Source organism: Pseudophryne corroboree, chromosome 12 (assembly GCF_028390025.1).
Source record: "Pseudophryne corroboree isolate aPseCor3 chromosome 12, aPseCor3.hap2, whole genome shotgun sequence".
Classification (NCBI taxonomy): Eukaryota; Metazoa; Chordata; class Amphibia; order Anura; family Myobatrachidae; genus Pseudophryne; species Pseudophryne corroboree.
The window spans coordinates 79,886,695-79,908,420 of NC_086455.1; the positions used below are offsets into that span (position 1 = coordinate 79,886,695).

At 48.5% G+C, this 21,726-nt stretch overlaps 1 protein-coding gene and 1 long non-coding RNA gene across 4 annotated transcripts in view; one reads left to right on the forward strand and one right to left on the reverse strand.

The window, feature by feature from the left end:
• RGS6 (regulator of G protein signaling 6) overlaps positions 1-21,726 on the reverse strand; it is an 802,086-nt gene that overhangs the window by 678,372 nt on the left and 101,988 nt on the right. For all 3 annotated transcript variants that reach the window (XM_063947693.1, XM_063947695.1, XM_063947694.1), the window contains exon 2: positions 5,633-5,732. In XM_063947693.1, coding sequence (XP_063803763.1) covers positions 5,633-5,713 — 81 coding nt within the window. In that variant the 5' untranslated portion in view covers positions 5,714-5,732. The remainder of the gene's footprint in view (positions 1-5,632; positions 5,733-21,726) is intronic.
• Positions 1-21,726, forward strand: part of LOC134980734 (uncharacterized) — a 352,652-nt gene that overhangs the window by 168,159 nt on the left and 162,767 nt on the right. The window lies entirely within an intron of this gene.

Here is a 21,726-nt window from a genome sequence, read left to right on the forward strand (position 1 = left end):
ATACCAAAGCTCCCAAACGGGCGGGAGAGTGCGGATGACTCTGCAACACCGAATGAGAGAACTCCAGGTCCTCCTCAGCCAGGGTATCAAATTTATAGAATTTTGCAAACGTGTTTGCCCCTGACCAAGTAGCAGCTCGGCAAAGTTGTAAAGCCGAGACCCCTCGGGCAGCCGCCCAAGATGAGCCCACCTTCCTTGTGGAATGGGCATTGACAGATTTTGGCTGTGGCAGGCCTGCCACAGAATGTGCAAGTTGAATTGTACTACAAATCCAACGAGCAATAGTCTGCTTAGAAGCAGGAGCACCCAGCTTGTTGGGTGCATATAGGATAAACAGCGAGTCAGATTTTCTGACTCCAGCCGTCCTGGAAACATATTTTCAGGGCCCTGACCACGTCTAACAACTTGGAGTCCTCCAAGTCCCTAGTGGCCGCAGGCACCACAATAGGCTGGTTCAAATGAAACGCTGACACCACCTTAGGGAGAAACTGGGGACGAGTCCTCAATTCTGCCCTATCCATATGGAAAATCAGATAAGGGCTTTTATAAGACAAAGCCGCCAATTCTGATACTCGCCTGGCAGAAGCCAAGGCCAATAACATGACCACCTTCCACGTGAGATATTTCAGATCCACGGTTTTTAGTGGTTCAAACCAATGTGATTTTAAGAAACTCAACACCACGTTGAGATCCCAAGGTGCCACAGGAGGCACATATGGGGGCTGAATATGCAGCACTCCCTTTACAAATGTCTGAACTTCAGGTACTGAAGCTAGTTCTTTCTGAAAGAAAATCGATAGAGCCGAGATCTGTACCTTAATGGAACCCAGTTTTAGGCCCATATTCACTCCTGCTTGCAGGAAATGCAGAAATCGACCTAGTTGAAATTCCTCAGTTGGGGCCTTTCTTGGCCAATCCGGAACCACGAGAATTGTGTTTACTCCTCGCTTTCTTATTATTCTCAATACCTTTGGTATGAGAGGCAGCGGAGGGAACACATAAACTGACTGGTACACCCACGGTGTCACCAGAGCGTCCACAGCTATCGCTTGAGGGTCTCTTGACCTGGCGCAATACCTCTCTAGTTTTTTGTTTAGGCGGGACGCCATCATGTCCACCTGTGGACGACCCCACTGATGTACAATCATTTGGAAGACTTCTGGATGAAGTCCCCACTCTCCCGGGTGGAGGTCGTGTCTGCTGAGGAAGTCTGCTTCCCAGTTGTTCACTCCCGGAATGAACACTGCTGACAGTGCTAGTACATGATTTTCCGCCCATCGGAGAATTCTTGTGGCTTCTGTCATTGCCATCCTGCTTCTTGTGCCGCCCTGTCGATTCACATGGGCGACTGCCGTGATGTTGTCTGACTGGATCAGCACCGGCTGGTGTAGGAGCAGGGATTTTGCTTGACTTAGGGCATTGTAGATGGCCCTTAGTTCCAGAATATTTATGTGAAGGGAAGTCTCCTGACTTGTCCATAGTCCTTGGAAGTTTCTTCCCTTTGTGACTGCCCCCCAGCCTCGCAGGCTGGCATCCGTGGTCACCAGGACCCAGTCCTGAATGCCGAATCTGCGACCCTCCAGAAGATGAGCACTCTGCAGCCACCACAGAAGAGACACCCTGGTTCTTGCAGACAGGGTTATCAAGCGATGCATCTGAAGATGCGATCCGAACCACTTGTCCAACAGGTCCCACTGAAAGATTCTGGCATGGAACCTGCCGAATGGAATTGCTTCGTAAGAAGCTACCATCTTTCCCAAGACCCGCGTGCAGTGATGCACCGATACCTGTTTTGGTTTCAGGAGGTCTCTGACTAGAGAAGACAACTCCCTGGCTTTCTCCTCCGGGAGAAACACTTTTTTTCTGGACTGTGTCCAGAATCATCCCCAGGAACAGTAGACGTATCGTCGGGACCAGCTGTGACTTTGGGATATTCAGAATCCAGCCGTGCTGGTTCAGCACTTCCTGAGATAGTGCTACTCCCACCAACAACTGTTCTTTGGACCGTACCTTTATTAGGAGATCGTCCAAGTACGGGATAATTAAAACTCCCTTTCTTCGAAGGAGTATCATCATTTCCGCCATAACCTTGGTAAATACCCTTGGTGCCGTGGAGAGTCCAAACGGCAGCGTCTGGAATTGGTAATGGCAATCCTGTACCACAAATCTGAGGTACTCCTGGTGAGGATGGTAAATGGGGACATGCAGGTAAGCATCCTTGATGTCCAGGGAAACCATGTAATCCCCCTCGTCCAGGCTTGCAATAACCGCCCTGAGCGATTCCATCTTGAACTTGAATTTTTTTATGTACATGTTCAAGGATTTCAAATTTAAAATGGGTCGCACCGAACCGTCCGGCTTCGGTACCACAAATAGTGTGGAATAGTAACCCCGGCCTTGTTGAAGTAGGGGTACCTTGATTATCACCTGCTGGGAATACAGCTTGTGAATTGCCGCTAGCACCGCCTCCCTGTCTGAGGGAGCAATCGGCAAGGCAGATTTTAGGAACCGGTGGGGTGGAGCCGCCTCGAATTCCAGCATGTATCCCTGAGATACTACTTGAAGGATCCAGGGATCCACCTGTGAGCGAGCCCACTGATCGCTGAAATTTCTGAGGCGGCCCCCACCGTACCTGGCTCCACCTGTGGAGCCCCACCGTCATGCGGCGGACTTGGAAGAGGAAGCGGGGGAGGACTTTTGTTCCTGGGAACCTGCTGTCTGTTGCAGCCTTTTTCCCCTACCTCTGCCTCTAGACAGAAAAGACCCTCCTTTTCCACGCTTGCTTTTCTGGGTCCGAAAGGACTGAACCTGATAAAATGGCGCCTTCTTAGGCTGTGAGGGAACATGGGGTAAAAATGCTGACTTCCCAGACGTTGCTGTGGAAACTAGGTCGGAGAGACCATCCCCAAATAATTCCTCCCCTTTATAAGGCAAAACTTCCATGTGCCTCTTGGAATCTGCATCTCCCGTCCACTGACGAGTCCATAAGCATCTCCTAGCAGAGATAGACAATGCACTTACTTTAGATGCCAGCCGGCAAATTTCCCTCTGTGCATCTCTCATATATAAGACTGAATCTTTTATATGGTCAATCGTTAGCAGAATAGTGTCTCTGTCTAGTGTGTCAATATTTTCTGACAGTTTTTCTGACCATGCAGCGGCAGCACTGCACATCCAAGCTGACGCAATAGCTGGTCTAAGTATAATGCCTGAGTGTGTGTATACAGACTTCAGGATTGCCTCCTGCTTTCTATCAGCAGGCTCCTTAAGGGCGGCCGTATCCTGAGAGGGTAGTGCCACCTTTTTTGACAAACGTGTGAGCGCTTTATCCACCCTAGGTGGTGTTTCCCAACGTGACCTATCCTCTGGCGGGAAAGGGAACGCCATTAGTACCTTCTTAGGAATTACACATTTTTTATCAGGGAAAAGCCACGCTTCTTCACACACTTCATTTAGTTCATCTGATGGGGGAAAAACTACGGGTAGTTTTTTCTCCCCAAACATAATGCCCTTTTTTTGTGGTACCTGGATGTAAATCAGAAATGTTTAACACCTCTTTCATTGTCTCAATCATGCAGTGAATGGCCCTGACAGACATTAGGTTTGACTCCTCGTCGTCGACACTGTTATCAGTATCCGTGTCGACATCCGGGTCTGCAAACTGAGGTAACGGGCGTTTTAGAGCCCCTGACGACCCCTGAGGCACCTGGACAGGCACGAGCTGAGATCCCGGCTGTCCCACATTTGGCATGTCGTCAAATTTCTTATGTAAAGAATCTATACGTGCACTCATTTCTTTCCATAAGTTCATCCACTCGGGTGTCTGCCCCGCAGGGGGTGACGTCCCTTCAAAATGCATCTGCTCCGCCTCCACCTCATTATCCTCATCAAACATGTCGACACAGCCGTACCGACACACCCCACACACACAGGGAATGCTCAACAGAGGACAGGACCCACAAAAAGCCCTTTGGGGGGACAGAGTGAGAGTATGCCAGCACACACCAGAGCGCTATATATATACAGGGACTAACTGAGTTATGTCCCTAATAGCTGCTTTTCATATAATATATGTATATATACTGCCAAATTTAATGCCCCCCCTCTCTTTTCCCTCTTACTGTTACTGTATATTGCAGGGAAGAGCCAGGGAGCTTCCTTCCAGCCGAGCTGTGAGGGAAAAATGGCGCCAGTGTGCTGAGGAGATAGGCTCCCTTTTTCGCGGCCTATTCTCCCGCTTTTTATGGAATTCTGGCAGGGGTATTTACCTCATATATAGCCTCTGGGGTTATATATTGAGGTATTTTAGCCAGCCAAGGTGTTATTATTGCTGCCTCAGGGCGCCCCCCCCCAGCGCCCTGCACCCTCAGTGACCGGAGTGTGAAGTGTGTGTGAGGAGCAATGGCGCACAGCTGCAGTGCTGTGCGCTACCTTGGTGAAGACAGAGTCTTCATGCCGCCGATTTTCCGGACCATCTTCTTGCTTCTGGCTCTGTAAGGGGGACGGCGGCGCGGCTCCGGGACCGAACACCAAGGACTGGGCCTGCGGTCGATCCCTCTGGAGCTAATGGTGTCCAGTAGCCTAAGAAGCCCAATCCGGCTGCAAGCAGGCGAGTTCGCTTCTTCTCCCCTTAGTCCCTCGCTGCAGTGAGCCTGTTGACAGCAGGTCTCACTGAAAATAAAAAACCTAAGTCTATTCTTTCTAAGAGCTCAGGAGAGCCCCTAGTGTGCATCCAACCTCGGCCGGGCACGAATTCTAACTGAGGCTTGGAGGAGGGTCATAGTGGGAGGAGCCAGTGCACACCAGGTAGTCTGAAATCTTTCTAGAGTGCCCAGCCTCCTTCGGAGTCCGCTATTCCCCATGGTCCTTACGGAGTTCCCAGCATCCACTAGGACGTCAGAGAAATGCACAGTACAGGCCTTACAGCAAAGGTATGCTTTACTCTTCATACAGCAGTGGTAGTTATTTTGTGGCTTAGACCAAGACGAATGAGACTCCAGCCTAGAGCTGTTAGGGGTCTATTTTGTACGGTGCCTCACCGCAACAGAAAATATTCTTTACCGAAATTCAGCAAAATAAAATTTCTAGGACAGTTGAGTGAGGCTCGGCTCCCCGGCGTCACTGGCCGCAGTGGTAGAGCAGTCTTGCCTCTTGTCAGGCCAGATAGTTGTCAAAGAGAGCATGTATGAGCAGGCACATTAGCTCCTGCATGTGCAATGGTAACACTAATATTAAACAGTTGCATCTTAACTGGGTATCACAGCTGTCCATGATAAATTGCTTTCTCCTTGCTTTGTATAGGAGAAGATTCACATAATACCATAGTGTAGGGAAGCATCACGTAATACCTTGGTGTAGGGAAGCTGTGGGAGGGGTAGGGTAGGGTTAGAAAACTCATCAGGATCTAACGGCACGGTGACCGTTGGAATTCCACATGCTGGATCCTGACCGCTGGCATTTTGTACCCAACCCAGTGAGAGGATATTTTGTATGCTGATAATTAAATATTCATCCCACACACTCACTTTAGCAGTTACATGGGTATATGACAATGTCTTTTTTTTCCCTTTAAACAGCTACTGTAACTTTTTAACCATCTTCAGAATACGAAATGAGAGTAGGGTGGTCTTACTTTTCTGTAGACAATCATGTTTGGAGTGTTGTCCTCGGGATCTGGAACTCCAACAACACTTGCATCCGAGGACTGAGCCATGGCTGTTTTCTCGCTGACACTGTAATAATAAAATAGAGATCATCAGCTGATACAATTCAAAACAGCAGGAGTACACACCGAATTAACAGGATGTTCAGAAGCCAAAAGGGAGAAACGTACAGTATGTGCGTCAGAAAACAGTAGTATAAGAGCAACACAATTCTAGGAGCCTCCTGGGCAGAATGCATGATCGTATTCACAAAAGATATTTGTTACATTACTCAGAGTTTCATGAATATTCAGCGGAAAATATTCAGATTCTAAGGGGGCATACTGTATGTACATTTAATAGTCATTGTTAACCGCTGTGAATGACAGGAAAAAGTCTGCATAATGTTCAGAATGTCATTTCCAAGGTTATACTGACAGGACTGTAGACTCCTGTTCCATGTATGTTCGCATTCAGAATTGCGTAGATTCAGTGTTTGGTTAGTTGCAGGGAAGTTCAGAGAGTACATTTTATGTAACATATACTTCAGTCTAAAGGTGGGTACACACTAACAGATATATTTGCAGATCAATTGATCTGCAGATATATCTATGGACGGATCGGGCAGTGTGTACAGCATACACACTGCTCGATCCGTCGGGGACGGACGTCATGAACTGGGCGGGCGTGTACACACGCCCGCCTAGTTCACCTGTCAATCACCGCCGGCCGCCGCAGCATGTGTACGGGCGGTCGGCCGACCGCCCCGTACACACACAGCGACGCGCCAATATATCGGTAGATATATTGGCCGTCGGCTGTGCTGCGCGGCCGACGCGATACGTCTGTGAACGACGGAGTTCACAGACGTATTGGCCGTACACACTGGCCGACGGTCCCGCGATATATCGGCCGTTCAGGAGAACGGACGATATATCGACCAGTGTGTACGGGCCTTAAAGGTGGATACACACTAGAAAGATATATCTGCAGATCAATTGATCTGCAGATATATCTATGGACGGATCGGGCAGTGTGCTGTGCATACACACTGCCCGATCCGTCGGGGACGGACGTCATGAACTGGGCGGGCGTGTACACATGCCCGCCCAGCTCAGCTGTCAATCACCGCCGGCAGCGCAGCATGTGTACGGAGTTCACAGACGTATCGGCCGTACACACTGGCCGACGACCCGCGATATATCAGCCGTTCAAGAGAACGGCCGATATATCGGCCAGTGTGTACGGGCCTTTAGCAACCTGACCGCTTGAGAAATGTTTATTTATATGTTTGTGTTTCAAATATTATGGTGTAAAGGTGGGTACACACTAGGCGATGTGCTCTATGAGCGATATCGCCTAGTGTTTCCCCTCGTGGGCTGGGGCGGTCAGCGGCAGTGCATACACACTGAGCGATAGGACGACCATATCGCTCAGTGACATCACACCTGTGGCTGGGCATGCAGTTTTTGGATGGCAGTCCAAATTGAGCTGCATGCACGGCCGACAGCGAGGGTCGTTAATGAACCGCAGGGTGCGCATCGCTCGTCATCGGCGGCATACACACTTCGCGATAAAGGTAAACAATGTCACTACCCACATTAAGTCACACTTGCCTACTTTACAGGGATGTTGTGAAAGCAGTATCAAATAATGTGGCACTGCAGAGGGCGTGTACTGCTCAGTCTCATAAGCATGTACCCCAAAGTGCACACACATACACACATACACTTGCTATCGACCAAAGGGCAGAAACAGTAACAGGTTGCTGATGGGGATGTGGCCGGACAGTTGGCATAATGAATTGCAGGTCTATGGGGATGGGCCTAAGGGAAGCAATTATCAGAGAACTGCACCATATTGGTTCCAACCCATTACCATATGAATCATGGCACAAATTTACTTCACAAAGGGAAGGTGCTCCGATCGAGGGCCGTGAGTCCATGACCAGTGAGGAGACTGACACAAAGCTTTCACGGCCTCAGAGAAAGAAAAAAAATTGTCCCAAAGGGGAATTTCCGAGTCCTGAGCAGCCCACCACTGTTAGGTTCCTGCAAGTCATTACACATCCCCTCCAATGCAGCACGCATACTGAGGCCCAGACCCCTGTAATGAAGCACACATGCACTGCAATACAACACACATCTCCAGTAAATAAGTACACTTCCTTGGGCACAAATCACCTGTAATTCCTCTAGAGGCGGAACTACTATTGGTGCATCACGTGCATTGCACAGGGGTCTCTGATAACTGAGGCCAGCAATAAGATTATCCCCTGCCGATGAATGGCCCAGTGCAGAGAGCAGAGTAGCACCCACTGAGGAGTCCTGACACCTATCAGGGCTGATAAATACACCCACCTAGGCAAACATTATTAGCCGCCCACTCACACCCAATTGTGCCTTTTCGTGGTCCGCATAGTATAGAAGGTTATGTACCTCCTTATAGTATAGAATAGGTGTCTCCCCTATCCTATAGTATAGAGCATTGGGTATTCAACTTGCGGCCTTCCAGCTGCTGTGGAACTACACATCCCAGCATGCCCTGCCTCCGTTTTAGCATGCCTTAATAGCAAAACTGTGGCAGAGCATGCTGGGATGTGTAGTTCCACAGCAGCTGGAGGGCCACAGGTTGAGGACCCATGGTATAGAGTATAATGTGCCTCACTCCTCCCCGTAGTATAGAATATAAAGAAGCTCCCCCATTCCTTGAGAATGTGAGTGAGAATAGCCTGGTATATGCAAAATACATACAGTACACTGCAGTGAGAACTGCCACATAAGAACTTTGGACACAGCTACAGTGACATGAAAGCCTCCAGCAGCATTTGCAGCAGTCTATCACCGGAGTTCGCCCTGCAGCTTTGGGTTCCCCTCCCCATTCTGTACCCATGATCAGAGCCCTGGTTTAAGCCCTGCTGTGTGTCCCGCTGACACTGCCCCATGTCCGCTATCACCCTGCTGCTATCCCTGCACCGCTGCCTCTTTGATGCCCTCCTGAGGCTCTGCGTCCTTTCTGATCCTCAAGCAGGATGTCACCCTCTGACCAATGATAGCCAGTACACAGGGCATTCTGCTTGTACCCGTCACCCACTGCTTCTTCTTGCCTTACGCTGTCACCCTCTGCCTCTATCACCCACTGCCATTTGGCAATTTATGAACTTCAGTTGGGGGTGGAGGAGGGGGGGCCCAAATTATATTTTTTCACCTGGGCCACCCACTCAAAAGTTCCACCACTGAATTCATCACACAGTTATACATGTAGCACCGGACATTTTTTTGTAGCACACATCCTCCATATTCTTCTCTTTCGTGTTTCTTCCATGGTGGATGATATCATCACTGTGCTGCACAAGAGCGTAGCAACCATAGGTGCAGGGAATGCAACTGCTATGGACCTAGAACCTTCCCTGTCAAAGTCACATGTATACCGTGGGGAGGTACATAGGGGGCTTTTTTGCTTGGGGCCTGCAATATGTCTAGGTATGCCCCTTGACCTGCTCATTGTAATGTGATATAAAATGAACTGGGGGGCATTATAATTTTATATAATATGAAGTTGAGGCACTTTAGTGTAGCATAACATCAACTGGGGCACTGTAATGTGACACAGCATGAAATGGAGGCACTATACAGTGGCGGAACTACCAGCAGTGCAAGCGATGCAGTGCAGTGGGGCCCACCACAATGAATGGGCCCACAGCTGGCAGTATTATAAGCTATAAATTAGCTGCCGGCGGACTCTGGGAATAAACATGAAGGAGCAGGTGGTCCGGCTGGAAGAAGGGGAGGAAGGCCCTCCTCCCCGCTTCCCCCTCCTCCCTCAGCGCTGACATGTACCCAGCCCGGCTCCCCTGATTCCCATCCGCTTTATCCAGCGCGGCTCACAGGGCCTTGAGCAATGTTGCGCGGACGTGATGTAATTACATTACAGCGCTGCTGCCTAATGCTTGCCGCCGTGTTGTCACTGGAGAGGAGACCCGTACTGCTGGAAGCTGAGAGTGGATGCGAGCCATGCTGCCCAGACAGAGCAAAAGGTAAGTTCATTATCCAGATGGGGGGGGCACAGTGATGAAGGGAGCGTATTACTGGCCACACATGAGGGGGGGGGGGGGGGGGCAGGACAGTACTGGGAAATCGGAGGAGGAGTGCGGGGCGCACACTGTTGTAAATACAGATGAGGGACACAGAGGGAGATGAGGGACACAGAGGGGGTGGAGTGGTAAGAGAGGCAGAGATGGGAGGCTGATGATGGTGGCAGAGATGGAAGGCTGATGAGGGTGGCAGAGGCTGAGAGGGTAGGAGGCTGATGAGGGTAGTGATGAGGGACACAGAGGGGGTGTACTGGTGGGAGGCTGCAGAGGGTGGGAGGCTGATGAGGGTGGCAGAGGATGGGAGGCTGATGAGGGACGCAGAGATGAGAGGCTGATGAGGGACACAAGGGTTGGCAGAGAAAAACTGAATGGGGGGACAGGATGAGAGACCATTAAAAGGGGGCAGGCTGAAAGACAGATTTAAAGGGGGCAGGCTGGCAGTAGCAGAGGGGAGATAACGTGAGGCTGAGAGACGTAGGGGGAGATGACAGAGTGGGTGAGAGACGTAGGCGGGAGATGACGGTGTAGCTGAGAGTAGCAGGGGGTAGATGGCGGTGTGGCTGAGAGTAGCAGGGGTAGATGGCGGTGTGGCTGAGAGTAGCAGGGGTAGATGGCGGTGTGGCTGAGAGTAGCAGGGGGTAGATGGCGGTGTGGCTGAGAGTAGCAGGGGGTAGATGGCGGTGTGGCTGAGAGACGCGGGGGAGATGGTGTGGCTGAGAGACGCGGGGGAGATGGTGTGGCTGAGAGACGTGGGGGAGATGGTGTGGCTGAGAGACGTGGGGGAGATGGTGTGGCTGAGAGACGTGGGGGAGATGGTGTGGCTGAGAGACGTGGGGGGGAGATGGTGTGGCTGAGATACGTGGGGGGGGAGATGGTGTGGCTGAGATACGTGGGGGGGGAGATGGTGTGGCTGAGAGACGCGGGGGGGAGATGGTGTGGCTGAGAGTAGCAGGGAGATATGACGGAGTGGGTGAGAGACGTAGGCGGGAGATGACGGTGTGGCTGAGAGACGTAGGTGGGAGATGACTGTGTGGCTGAGAGTAGCAGGGGGTAGATGGCGGTGTGGCTGAGAGTAGCAGGGGGTAGATGGCAATGTGGCGGAGAGACACGAGGGGAGATGGTGTGGCTGAGAGACGTGGGGGGAGATGGTGTGGCTGAGAGATGTGGGGGGGATGGTGTGGCTGAGAGACACGGGGGGAGATGGTGTGGCTGAGAGACGCGGGGGGAGTGATGGTGTGGCTGAGAGAGGCAGGGGGTAGAAGGTGAAAACAGGAGGCACGAGTCAGGTTGGACCTCTGTTGTAGGACGAGGACTTTGGTTATATTCCTACACAGACAGGCATCGTTCTGATCATGTGATTTACAACATGAATAGTGAATACCGACTGAAGACACCGTCTGACCAGGGAGAATACATTTCTTCAGAAGTTCCTCATTGTGAGAAACCATAATATAGATAAGGTGCATTTGGAATGGAAAGAAATGTTCCCAGAGTGACGAGAAATGGGTGTCGTGTCATGTTAATGTGCCCCCATTTTTAGTGGCCACTCCCATTGTGGCATGTGTCCATGCCCATTTTTTGCCTTCGGAGCAATTTATCTACTTTCACCACTATTGGTATATCTAAGTAGTAGTGGGTAAGAGGTACTATATATAGAATTTATGGATGAGCAAGAGGTATATCAGTGGGTGGGTGTAGTATATGGAGAGATGTTCTAAAAACAGACACTGTTGCAATGAAGCCTAATCTATATTGGATATTTGATTTTCTATCAGTGTGCAAATATGGCAGCATCTACTCAAGTTTCTACTGTTACTATACAAACATAGTAACAGCAGAATCCTCAGGACCCCTCCCCCTTGGTGGTTTTTCTTTCTATTGGGGGGGGCACAAAGCATATTTTTGCACCTGGGCCCATCGCACTCTAGTTCCGCCACTGGCACCATAGCATGGCATAATGACATATTTGCCGTGTTGGCAGATATTTATAATAAAACCAAGCCAAAAAAAAATAAAAAAAATGGACAGCCTGCCACTCTGCCCAAATTTGGGCCCAACAGTTGTCATATTTTCATATGGGGAGTCCTACGAGTAATAAATGAAATTAATAAATTGTATTAGTCTCAGCGATACTGGCATGAAGCAGAAAAGATGAAGCTCTGCATCGCCAAGCCTTGTGGGACGTGAGCATGCTTCGTTAGGCCAGCTGGTTCCCCCTGCACAGTGAAGCTGAAAGATGACAAATGAAAAAAATAAAATAAAAAAAATGGAAATACAGCATGTTTATTCATTGCCATACTGGGAATTTATGTGGCAGTTCTTATACAGCCATAGGGGGTATCCAATTAGCAGTGGTAATTCACCGCGGGGACTATTTAATTAGCCCTGATGCGACACGCTCCTCCCCTCGATGCTGCCACTTATGGGGGATTATACTTTGTGCACCCCCTACACCCGCGATAAGTGCCCCAAAAATATATAGGTCCGTGCAGGGGCGTTTTAAGAGAGGAGGGGACCCACGTGCAGCCTCCGTTGCAAGTAGACTCTGTACTGCGCATGTGCAGGTCTCCGGAAACATGGCACCCGCACCTTGTTCCTGGGGACATCTACAGTGTGCATGTGCAAATCACTCTGAAATAGCCGCGGGACTCCTGAGGGGTAAGCACAGAACCACTTCTTGCGGCAGACGAGGCATGGCTCCTGGCGCTCCCCCTCCTCCCCATTATTACTACTCCGCTCGGGGGGCAGAGTTGCACATAATGATGCATTTGCATCGTGCAGTCATGGCGCAAACGCGTCATTACACGAAACTCAGCCCCCGAGCGGAGTAGTAATAACGGGGAGGAGGGGGCAGAGCCGTCCCTAGCAAATACCTAGGGCACCTGGAACGCATAGGGGCATAGTACATAGTATGCATTCGTCCACATGTGCCACCGATGGGGAGTGCATCGCAGCAGCAACAGCAGCGGCGGGGAAGGGGGGTATGAAGAAGAGAACTGCAGCCAAGCAACTATGAACTGGTGCAGGCGGAGCGGAACCCGTGTACACCGACAACAAGGGGACGGGGCGGAGTTCAGATGAGATGGATTATAATGCTGCAGCTGCCCGCTGCTGCCTGCGCGTGTGTGCATGTATGTGATCCCTCCCTGGCTGCAGGGTGTCTATAATCAGCCATGTACCCTTCCCCCCCGAGGCCAGAGTGAGTCACCATGAACCCGGACAGTATGTGTCTCCATGCATCCCCCCAGCATGTGTCTCCATGCAACCAGAAGCTTTTCTGTAGTCCTAATGTATCAAGGGCATTGCAGTTTGTGGCATTATATGGTGCAGGGGGCATTACTCTGTGGGGCTTAATATGGTGGAATTTTTTTTTTCCCCCTGTGGTGGCCGGGATCTGTTGGTGCAGGATCAAAAACTGGGGTGTAAGGTAGTCTTTTCAGGCGATTCCACACCCATTTTAGCAAGACCACGCCTATTTTAGTGAGGCCACACCCCATTTAAAAAATATATTTTTTTATATCTATGGTTGGGCGCAGTGCATTTTCTTAATGCCAAGAGGGGGGGGGGGGGGGGGCATTTTTAAATCTCGCACTGGGAGCCAAATTGGCTAGAAACAGCCCTGGGTAAGGACATTATAAAAATGCCTATGGGTCCGCAGCTTTTTGCAGAACCTATGTATTTTTACTGGACCTAATTGGATAGAGCAATAAAAATACACTAAATTTAAAAAACAAAACATTTTTCGCACCCGCTGCACTTCGTGGGTAATTGGATACCCTTCCCCTATATTCTTGTTAAATAGGCTTCCCCATGCTTTGCATGAGTCTCACACCGGTGGCAGCCGGTGAAAGCTCCATCTCCATTGAAAACATCCATTTTGTGCAAGATATTGGCAAAAAGAGACTTTAATAAAATATATTCGCTTCTTTAGATCTGTAGAATATGTAACTAATTAATGAATGCCGACCTTGTGAAAGCGTATACCGGAAATGGTATTGTCCGTATGAAAACAAGGAATCTGAATGACAATGCAGCACTCATTATAACACAATTTTTGTAGTTATTTATTCAACACCTACTGAACAGGGAAAAGGCAATAACGGATTTGCCAACTATATAATTAAGGTTTCCAGAGAACACACAGAAAACTAGGAATAATCCTGCCTGAGCATGCGAGCTAACCTGTAATATGGTCAGGAACGTGCTGAAATGTGATTGACTGCGGCACGTTCAGGGATCCCCAGCTCGTTTTTACCTTCCTCCTCATATTCAAACTATATCACCCTTTCATGAACAAACCGAGTTTTCATTACATTATATTAAATTAATTTTAAATTTTCCAGTTATAACTTTGACAGGAGTCTACTTAATATTTATGAATCTGCACGGATAGAAAAGATTTGATCACACTAAGAGAAATTCTGCAGCTAAGCTTGGTGGCCTATGCGTGATGCACGGGTAGTGCAAATGGAAGACAAGACTTTTGTGGAATTTATTTTAATAAGAATAAAAATGTAAATATAAAAAAAACTTAGAGAAAAATATTTGCTCTACTTGGGCAAACAAAGATAATGGATGCCAATCCAATAAACACTCCAATCCAACAGAACGATTCATAGATCGCTGTTCGCCTGTATGCACCGAGCGATTTTAAGCTCGTGTGTACTTTATTTTGATCTCTTCAAGAGGATCGGGAATGAGATTGCATGCTGACCATTGCATGAGCAGTGAAGCCATTTGTCGGCTAACGATCCTGTATGCACGCTGTCCAATTAACAGGCTTATCAGCCAATTAGTGTCTGATCAGTCCAAGAATAGGGTAGCGTGTACCCAGCTTAATACCAAAGCATTTTACCATAACTGTCTCCATTCTGAGATGGCGATTTAATAATTGTAAGAAGGGTTCCCCATACTTTGCATGAGAAAGCAATCACCAGAGACCCTACGCAATGGCTACCAGTAGGATTTGATAAATACAGTAGGCGAAAACCCCTTTAACATTTAAACAGAAAGTTTTCCTGTGCATAGTGATACCTATGGCCTGACTTTATGATTCAGGCTGATAGGAATAAGCACTCTTATGGCTGGATTCAGAGCGACAAGCAATGCCAATGTTCAAGTAGTTGAGCAATTTTTTGCAACAGAGCATGTGCGTAAATGTAAAAAAAAAAAAAAAAAAGTCCTACTGTGCACATGTTACACACAGTGTACGCACAAAGGCGCTGCTGTGATCACGTCAGGCACAGCCAATGTTGTAGAAAAGTGATGGACGTTCCTGGGCGGTGATGGAGTGGTGTCTAGAAATGCATTCAAAAAATGGCTCCTTTCCGTGGACGTTATGGGTGTAACAATGCAAGTGGCTGCATTCCCTGACACACAAGCAGCAGGCATAGGAGGCCATGGTTAGACGGAGTGGGCTGGTGCGACCAATGCTTACGTATTACAGCATGCACGGATGCTCAGTCCTTGCACATTCGGATATACGAATGCACATAAGGGAAGGACTTTGTAGCAGCGTTTGCATAAAGATGGAGATGGGTGACCACCGTTAGTTGATGCTGCGTGAGATTCTGTGTAGCTCGAAGGTAACAATAGAATATGCGCTCTAAGGGTCTGATTATTAGCCAGACGCAGTGATGATGTTCATATAATTTTGGCATTTTTTGCGACTGCGTGTGCATTTAAAGCATTAAAAAGTCACTTGGTAAATGTGTCCCATGGTGTTTGCTTGCATAGTCGCAGGATAGATTGTGCCACTCTGACTTCCCAATCTTTTGGACGTTCTTGGGTGAAGACTAAACAAATGCATGAAGATATACTGTCTGATGGGTGTGTTATGTAAAGGTCGCAGGAGTGGCTCTGGGATCAGACACAAATCGCTCACACTGGAGACCATACTCTGACAGAGGCTAAGCACATAGGGGGAATTTCAATTGTTGTTTTCGCCGGCAGCCAGCAGATGGTGCTCAGAGCTATTCATTTGTAGCTCTGTTTGGGTACGATTGGCTGCCGGTGACCGCAAGGATTAGTACATAGGGGGTCATTCAGATCTGATTGCTGCTGAGACAGTTTTCGCACAGCGAGCGATCAGGTCCTAAAAACAACGGACGCGCATCTAAAAACGGACATCGCCGATCAGCGACGCGATGGTGCGAAAATTCTGATCGCACGGGCGTTCGCAAGGTGATTGACAGGAAGAGGTCATGTGTGGGTGGCATGTGAGCGTTTACAGGGAGTGTTCGGAAAAATGCAGGCATTCCCAAGCGTTTTCAGGGGAGGGTATCAGACGTCAGCTCCGGCCCAGTTCAGCCTGTTCTTATCGCATTGGAGAAGTAAGTCCTGGGTTGCGCACAGACTGCACAAAGTGGATTTTCTCAGCTCGGCTTACACATGCGATCGGACACTTGCAAGGCGAATATCTGATCGCAGGACAGCACAATTAGCAGCCCAGCAATCAGATATGAATTACCCCCGTAGACCCCTGAGTCAGTTGAGGGCTTTGAAGGTTGGTGCAAGTTATTTTAATTGGATTCTGGAGAGGGTAGGGATCCGTATGAAATACCTACAATCAAAATTCCGGTGGTCAAAATTGCGACAACAATTGATGGACGGTCAAAAACCCCATATTTAAAATGTCGACAGGTCAAAAAGTCGACAAGAGTTTTTCATTGATGTGTATGGCGACATGGACACTGTATAAGTGTACGGCGTACCCTCGCGCTGCGCTCGGCACTCTATTATATTCTCTCTCCAGGTCCACTGGGATGGTAAAGTATGAACAAGTCGGTTTGAATTAAAAAAAAAATCATGAAAAACGAAACATTTTAAATGTCGGTATCATGACCATGTCGGTATTTGAAATGTCGGGATTTTGACTGTCAGTCAATGGTTGTCGAGATTTTGACAGTCGGGATTTTCATTGTAGGTAAATTGACTGCATCCCGATTCTGGAGGACATTCCGAAACAGTGTAGGAATTTACAAAGTGGTGTGGCAGATGTGGAGCAGTGAAGGGGGATAATCAGTCTTGTTGCAGCATTTAAGATGGATGAAAGCAGGGATAAAAGGGTGAGGGAGATGTCAGAGAGGAGGATGTTGCAGTAGACAAGATGGGAGGTGTAAAGAGAGCCTGGATTAAGCGTTTCAGATTCGTTTTGGGAAAGAAGAGGGTGTATTCTGCCAATTTTTCCTGAGGTGACAGTGACAGAATGTGGGGGGTTATCTGAAAGGAATAAAGAAGGGGCAGAGTAAAGTGAGACACCAAGGCAGCCGGAGGAGAAATTGTTGAGTCACTGATGCGAGGGAGCTTTGAAGGAAGGTAGTACTCTGGGACAGGGGCTGGCTGGCAATTTTTAGCCTGGGGGACAAACTGAAGCAAGTGGCCAATCTTCTCTACCAGCAGTGGACTTAATTTATCTAGTGTGGGTGTGGTTTAAATAGTCAATGCAATACTGTACATGAAAATAGTTATAAGCAAATACAACAACTACCTGTTAGGATATGGTGCATCCTGCCTGTCTCCTTCTACATAGCAGCCTATGGGCGCATCCCCTAGTGCCAAGAGTCACTCGGAGGCGGAGCTATGTGATATAATCCCTACTGCTCCATCTTAGAGTGAGTGAGAGAGACGGAGTCCTGGTGTGTGCAAGCATGCAGAGCTGAGACCAGGAGCAGATCTCAGCTACAGAGACTCACAGCGTTCCATTGCATGTGTCGCGACTATGGAGCCGACGCTGAGCCGGGCGCCACATCTTCTGTACAACGGGAGTCAGACTGCATGGCTGTGCAGTCCTACGTCCCTCACCATCGGAGACAACTCCTGATAAGTACCGCTACCACTGCTGTTACCTAATTGCATATATTAGTATTACATCTGAGTCACTTGTGTTCATCGAATAAACCTGCATTACTGTTTAAGTCATTAAGTGTGTGGACTGATGTCACTGCACCAGGCAATTCCAATACACTCTGCCAACACCTGTCATATCTGACAAAGCAAAAATTAGATATTCAAAAGAGCATTACAGTGATTTCCATTCAATACAGGAGGTATTCTAGTGACTGACATACTGTACAATACAGGAACAATGTATTCTAGTGACAGATATACAATATAGGGACCATTCTAGTGACTGATATACAATACAGGAAGCATCCTAGTGACAATCATACTATACAGAGAGCATCCCAGTGATATAGAACAAGTAGTGGGCTCAATTTAACAAGCCATGCCACTGGTGATGCTTTACATATTTCTGTATATCTTTAATGGTCATCTTTTCCCGGTCCTGTAATTAGATCTTGGTTACAGCATTCCATCTAGGGATTTTAGAGTAATAATTTATTCTCTCCAATACAGCAACCACCACCCCTCTCTTTTTACCTTCCTTTTCTCCAAACAGAAATTCATTCCATCAACCACCCTGACTCCCATCAATCAGCACCCAGTTCTTGTGAAAGTCTGTTCTCATAATTGAACACAGCAAACTAACAATTTTGCGAGCTAGAAAGCATACGTGGAATATGTGAAGGACAGCAAGACTTGGCAGGTAAGTGCAATCATGCTGGTAAGTAGGTGCCACTATCTGAATTCAGGTAGCCTCCCTAGCTGAGTGTGGGGGGCAGTTGGGATGCTCCTATCACTCTGTATAGCAGAGCAACAGTGAATAGATGCTATGCGCACAGCTTCTGTTCACGGGCAGCCCCCTAAGTGACAAAATTGGGAGGAGTGGTTTGCGGACACATCTTCCCCACTAAGCCATGCCCCTTCTTCGAGGTCACACCCCCTTATCAGGTGCGGGCCATCCTCGATGTTGGGAGGTATGCCTACAGTGCCACTGAGTGTCCCAATTAATGACTCAAAATCGCAACCACACAAACACTCAAAAACAGTAAAATAAAATGTTGGATATTTCTCAGAAGAAAAATAGAGACAATATAGAAACATGATTTTTACATAAATATTTGAGCAGTAACAGCATATGAATCCCAGCAATAGTATTTTACACACATATGCTGGGTCACCGATAATTATTCCGAGTTAACCTTTTGGCTGACTTGTAAATGGAACCAGCAGTATGTTATATCTAGATCTAGTAGAACTTGGTCATGTGGCTGTCCCCGGACACTGAGCATTAGAGGGGAAGACTAGATGGGCCAAGTGGTTCTTATCTGCTGTCAAATTCTCTTTCGCTCAGATGACAAGAAGATCGTAACAGCTTTACAATAGTCGTTCCATTTGAGGGGAGATAGGTTCCAGCCCGCCCACCCTCCCCTTTCTTCATGTACAGTAGCAGCAAGGTTGCATGCACGTACAGCTGCTGTTGTGCGCGATCACATAGTGATTGACGGGCATCGGGAGTAGCGATGCAGCATTGGGGGGGGGGGGGGGGGGCTGGAGGGCAGGAAACTCAGGAGTGTCATGGCCATTTTCGGGGTCAGCAGATGACGTTGCCTGCGTTTCCAGCTAAAGGAATCATGGCGGCAGTACCCCTGACTATACAGCCATGCTACGTAAGCAAAGGACAACTGCTATTCGATCGCAATTGAATTGCAATCGCAGAGCGGCACCAAACATGCTGGGTGGCCCCCAGCATGTGAGTAGTAAAATCTGCAACCAACTCTGAATAACCTCTTTATGTTAGCCATACATCAGACCAACTTTTCTCCAACACTCCAAACTTCCAACTTGTCTGTTCAACTAAAACATTGTTCCACACATCTCACCAACTTATCAGTGCTCCACACATCTAACCAACTTTTCATCAGACCAACCAACCTGCCAACTTCTGTCCAACTTGTGATGTCACCGAAGTAGGCGGACAGTGACTGCCTACAGTAGAGGTAGAGCTCCTTACACACATTTACGCCAAGTAGAGACCCTTACACTCACTACACCAAGTGGAGCCCCTTACAAGCATTACACCAAGTAGAGCCCCTTACACGCATTATACCAAGTAGAGCACCTTTCACGCATTACGCCAAGTAGAGCCCTTTATGCGCATTATGCCAAGTAGAGCCCCTTACACTCACTACACCAAGTAGAGTGTTGGACATAATGGGGGCTCAATGCCAGCTGACAGGGGCAGCCCAGCAGCAGTGATGGATTGCTGCGGCTGCCCCTGGTCCTCCGCAAGGAGGGTGCGGGCAGAGGACACTGAAAATGCTCCTCTGGTAGGTGCTCGCGTGGGAGTGAGGTGGTGCCGGGTGTTCGCGAGTGCTGTGCAATAGCTAGTGTTGCTGCAGGGGGGGGGGGGGTGCTACTCCCGGGCTTGGACTTCAGCGTGGGTCAACACAAAGGCCAGCAAGAACAGCAGCATCAAAAGAAGTATCCCAGGGGCATGCACCTAGACATCCCCAGCGTTACTACCCGACGTCCCAGGAGAGCAGCCTCAGCAGACTGGGGGAGCAGAGCTGGCCTCCCCCTGCTACATTTTCGAGTATACCCAGCCGCAGCACAGCACCATGTACGCGGCAGGGGGGCATCCAGGTACCCCCCATATAGCAGCATGCTACCTCCGGTCATTGTATCCAACCTCAGACTGCCCCATATACCGGCACCGCAGGTACCTCTCACCTGCCATTACAGGCACCATATGCTGCCCGACACCTCCCGGCTCCCGCTTCACCGATTCCGCCAGGGTGACAGGGGCAGTGATAGACTGCCGCATTTTCCCCTGGTCCTCCTCTCGGCTTCCACACCACCGATGCCGCTGACATGCATCCCGGGGGGGAGGGGGGCAGAGGCAGCCCGGCAGCAGTGATGGACTGTCGCAGCTGCCCATGCACTTCCTCCCACTCTGCCGCGGCCGCTGCTGGGGGTGCCAGTGTGGCAGGGGCAGCCCGGCAACAATGATGAACTGCCGTGGCTGCCCCTGAACCTCCTCCTGGCTCCCACACCAGTTCCGCTGCTGCCAGGGTGACAGGAGCAGCCTGGCAGCAGTGACAGACTGCCGCAGCTGCCCCTGCACTTCCTCCCGGCTTTCTATAGTACTGCTGACGGGGATCTCAGGCAGTGATGGTGACAGAAGTAGGTGGACACTGCTGGCCAGTGTCCACCTACTTACCGTTCAGTTGGGGGGAAGTTCCCCCTACACCTGAACGATTAGTTGGGAAAATCAAACAAGTTTGATTTTCCCAACTAGTTGGACCAACCGTTTCTGGACGTTTTTCAGCGTGTGGGAGCAAACGGCTGATAATCGTTTCCTCCCATACACTGCCAGATTATCTTTCCAACCAGCCAACTAGTTGGCTGGTTGGAAAGATACTGTCCTGATGTATGGCTAGCATAGTCTAATTCAAAGAACGTAATCTTGCCTCTCTAGGGCACACACTTCTAAACATAACATTTCTCTACACTAGTAATTTTATTTTTTAAGGCCTTAAAAAATAAAATTACTAGTGTAGAGAAATGTTGTGTTTAGAAGTGTGTGCCCTAGAGAGGCAAGTTTAAATTCTTTGAATTAGAGATTCAGAAAAATATTTCATAAGGAATGGACAATGTTTTCTTACAACTTTATGTGAATGGCTGATGAGTGAATTATAATCACATAGGCAGTTCTGATTTACCAGTTCTGTGCGAGGAAGCTTGTGCACACAGATTGTCTGTTTTATTGTTAGCCTAAATGAATGTACATCATAAAATAAAATGAAAGAATAGTACATAGTTGAACATCTACACTTCATTTGTAAAAAAAAAAAAAAAAAAAACTTTATTAATTTGTTATACTTAAAATATATTTAATACTGGATCTCTTTATTGACCAGCTCTAGTTTTTTATATGAATGCTGTGTACAGGTGTTCTATGGACACTGGTAACAGATTGCCATTTTCTGAGGGTCACATGACTGGAGTGAAAGCACCCACAGCTTATTTTGCTATGAAGCGGGTGAAAATAATTTTGCATGATGTGGCTACAAGTTACAATCCAATTGATCCAATGGTGTTTAATGAATGGTTGATGTACTGACCCAGGTGTGCATGGCAATCTAT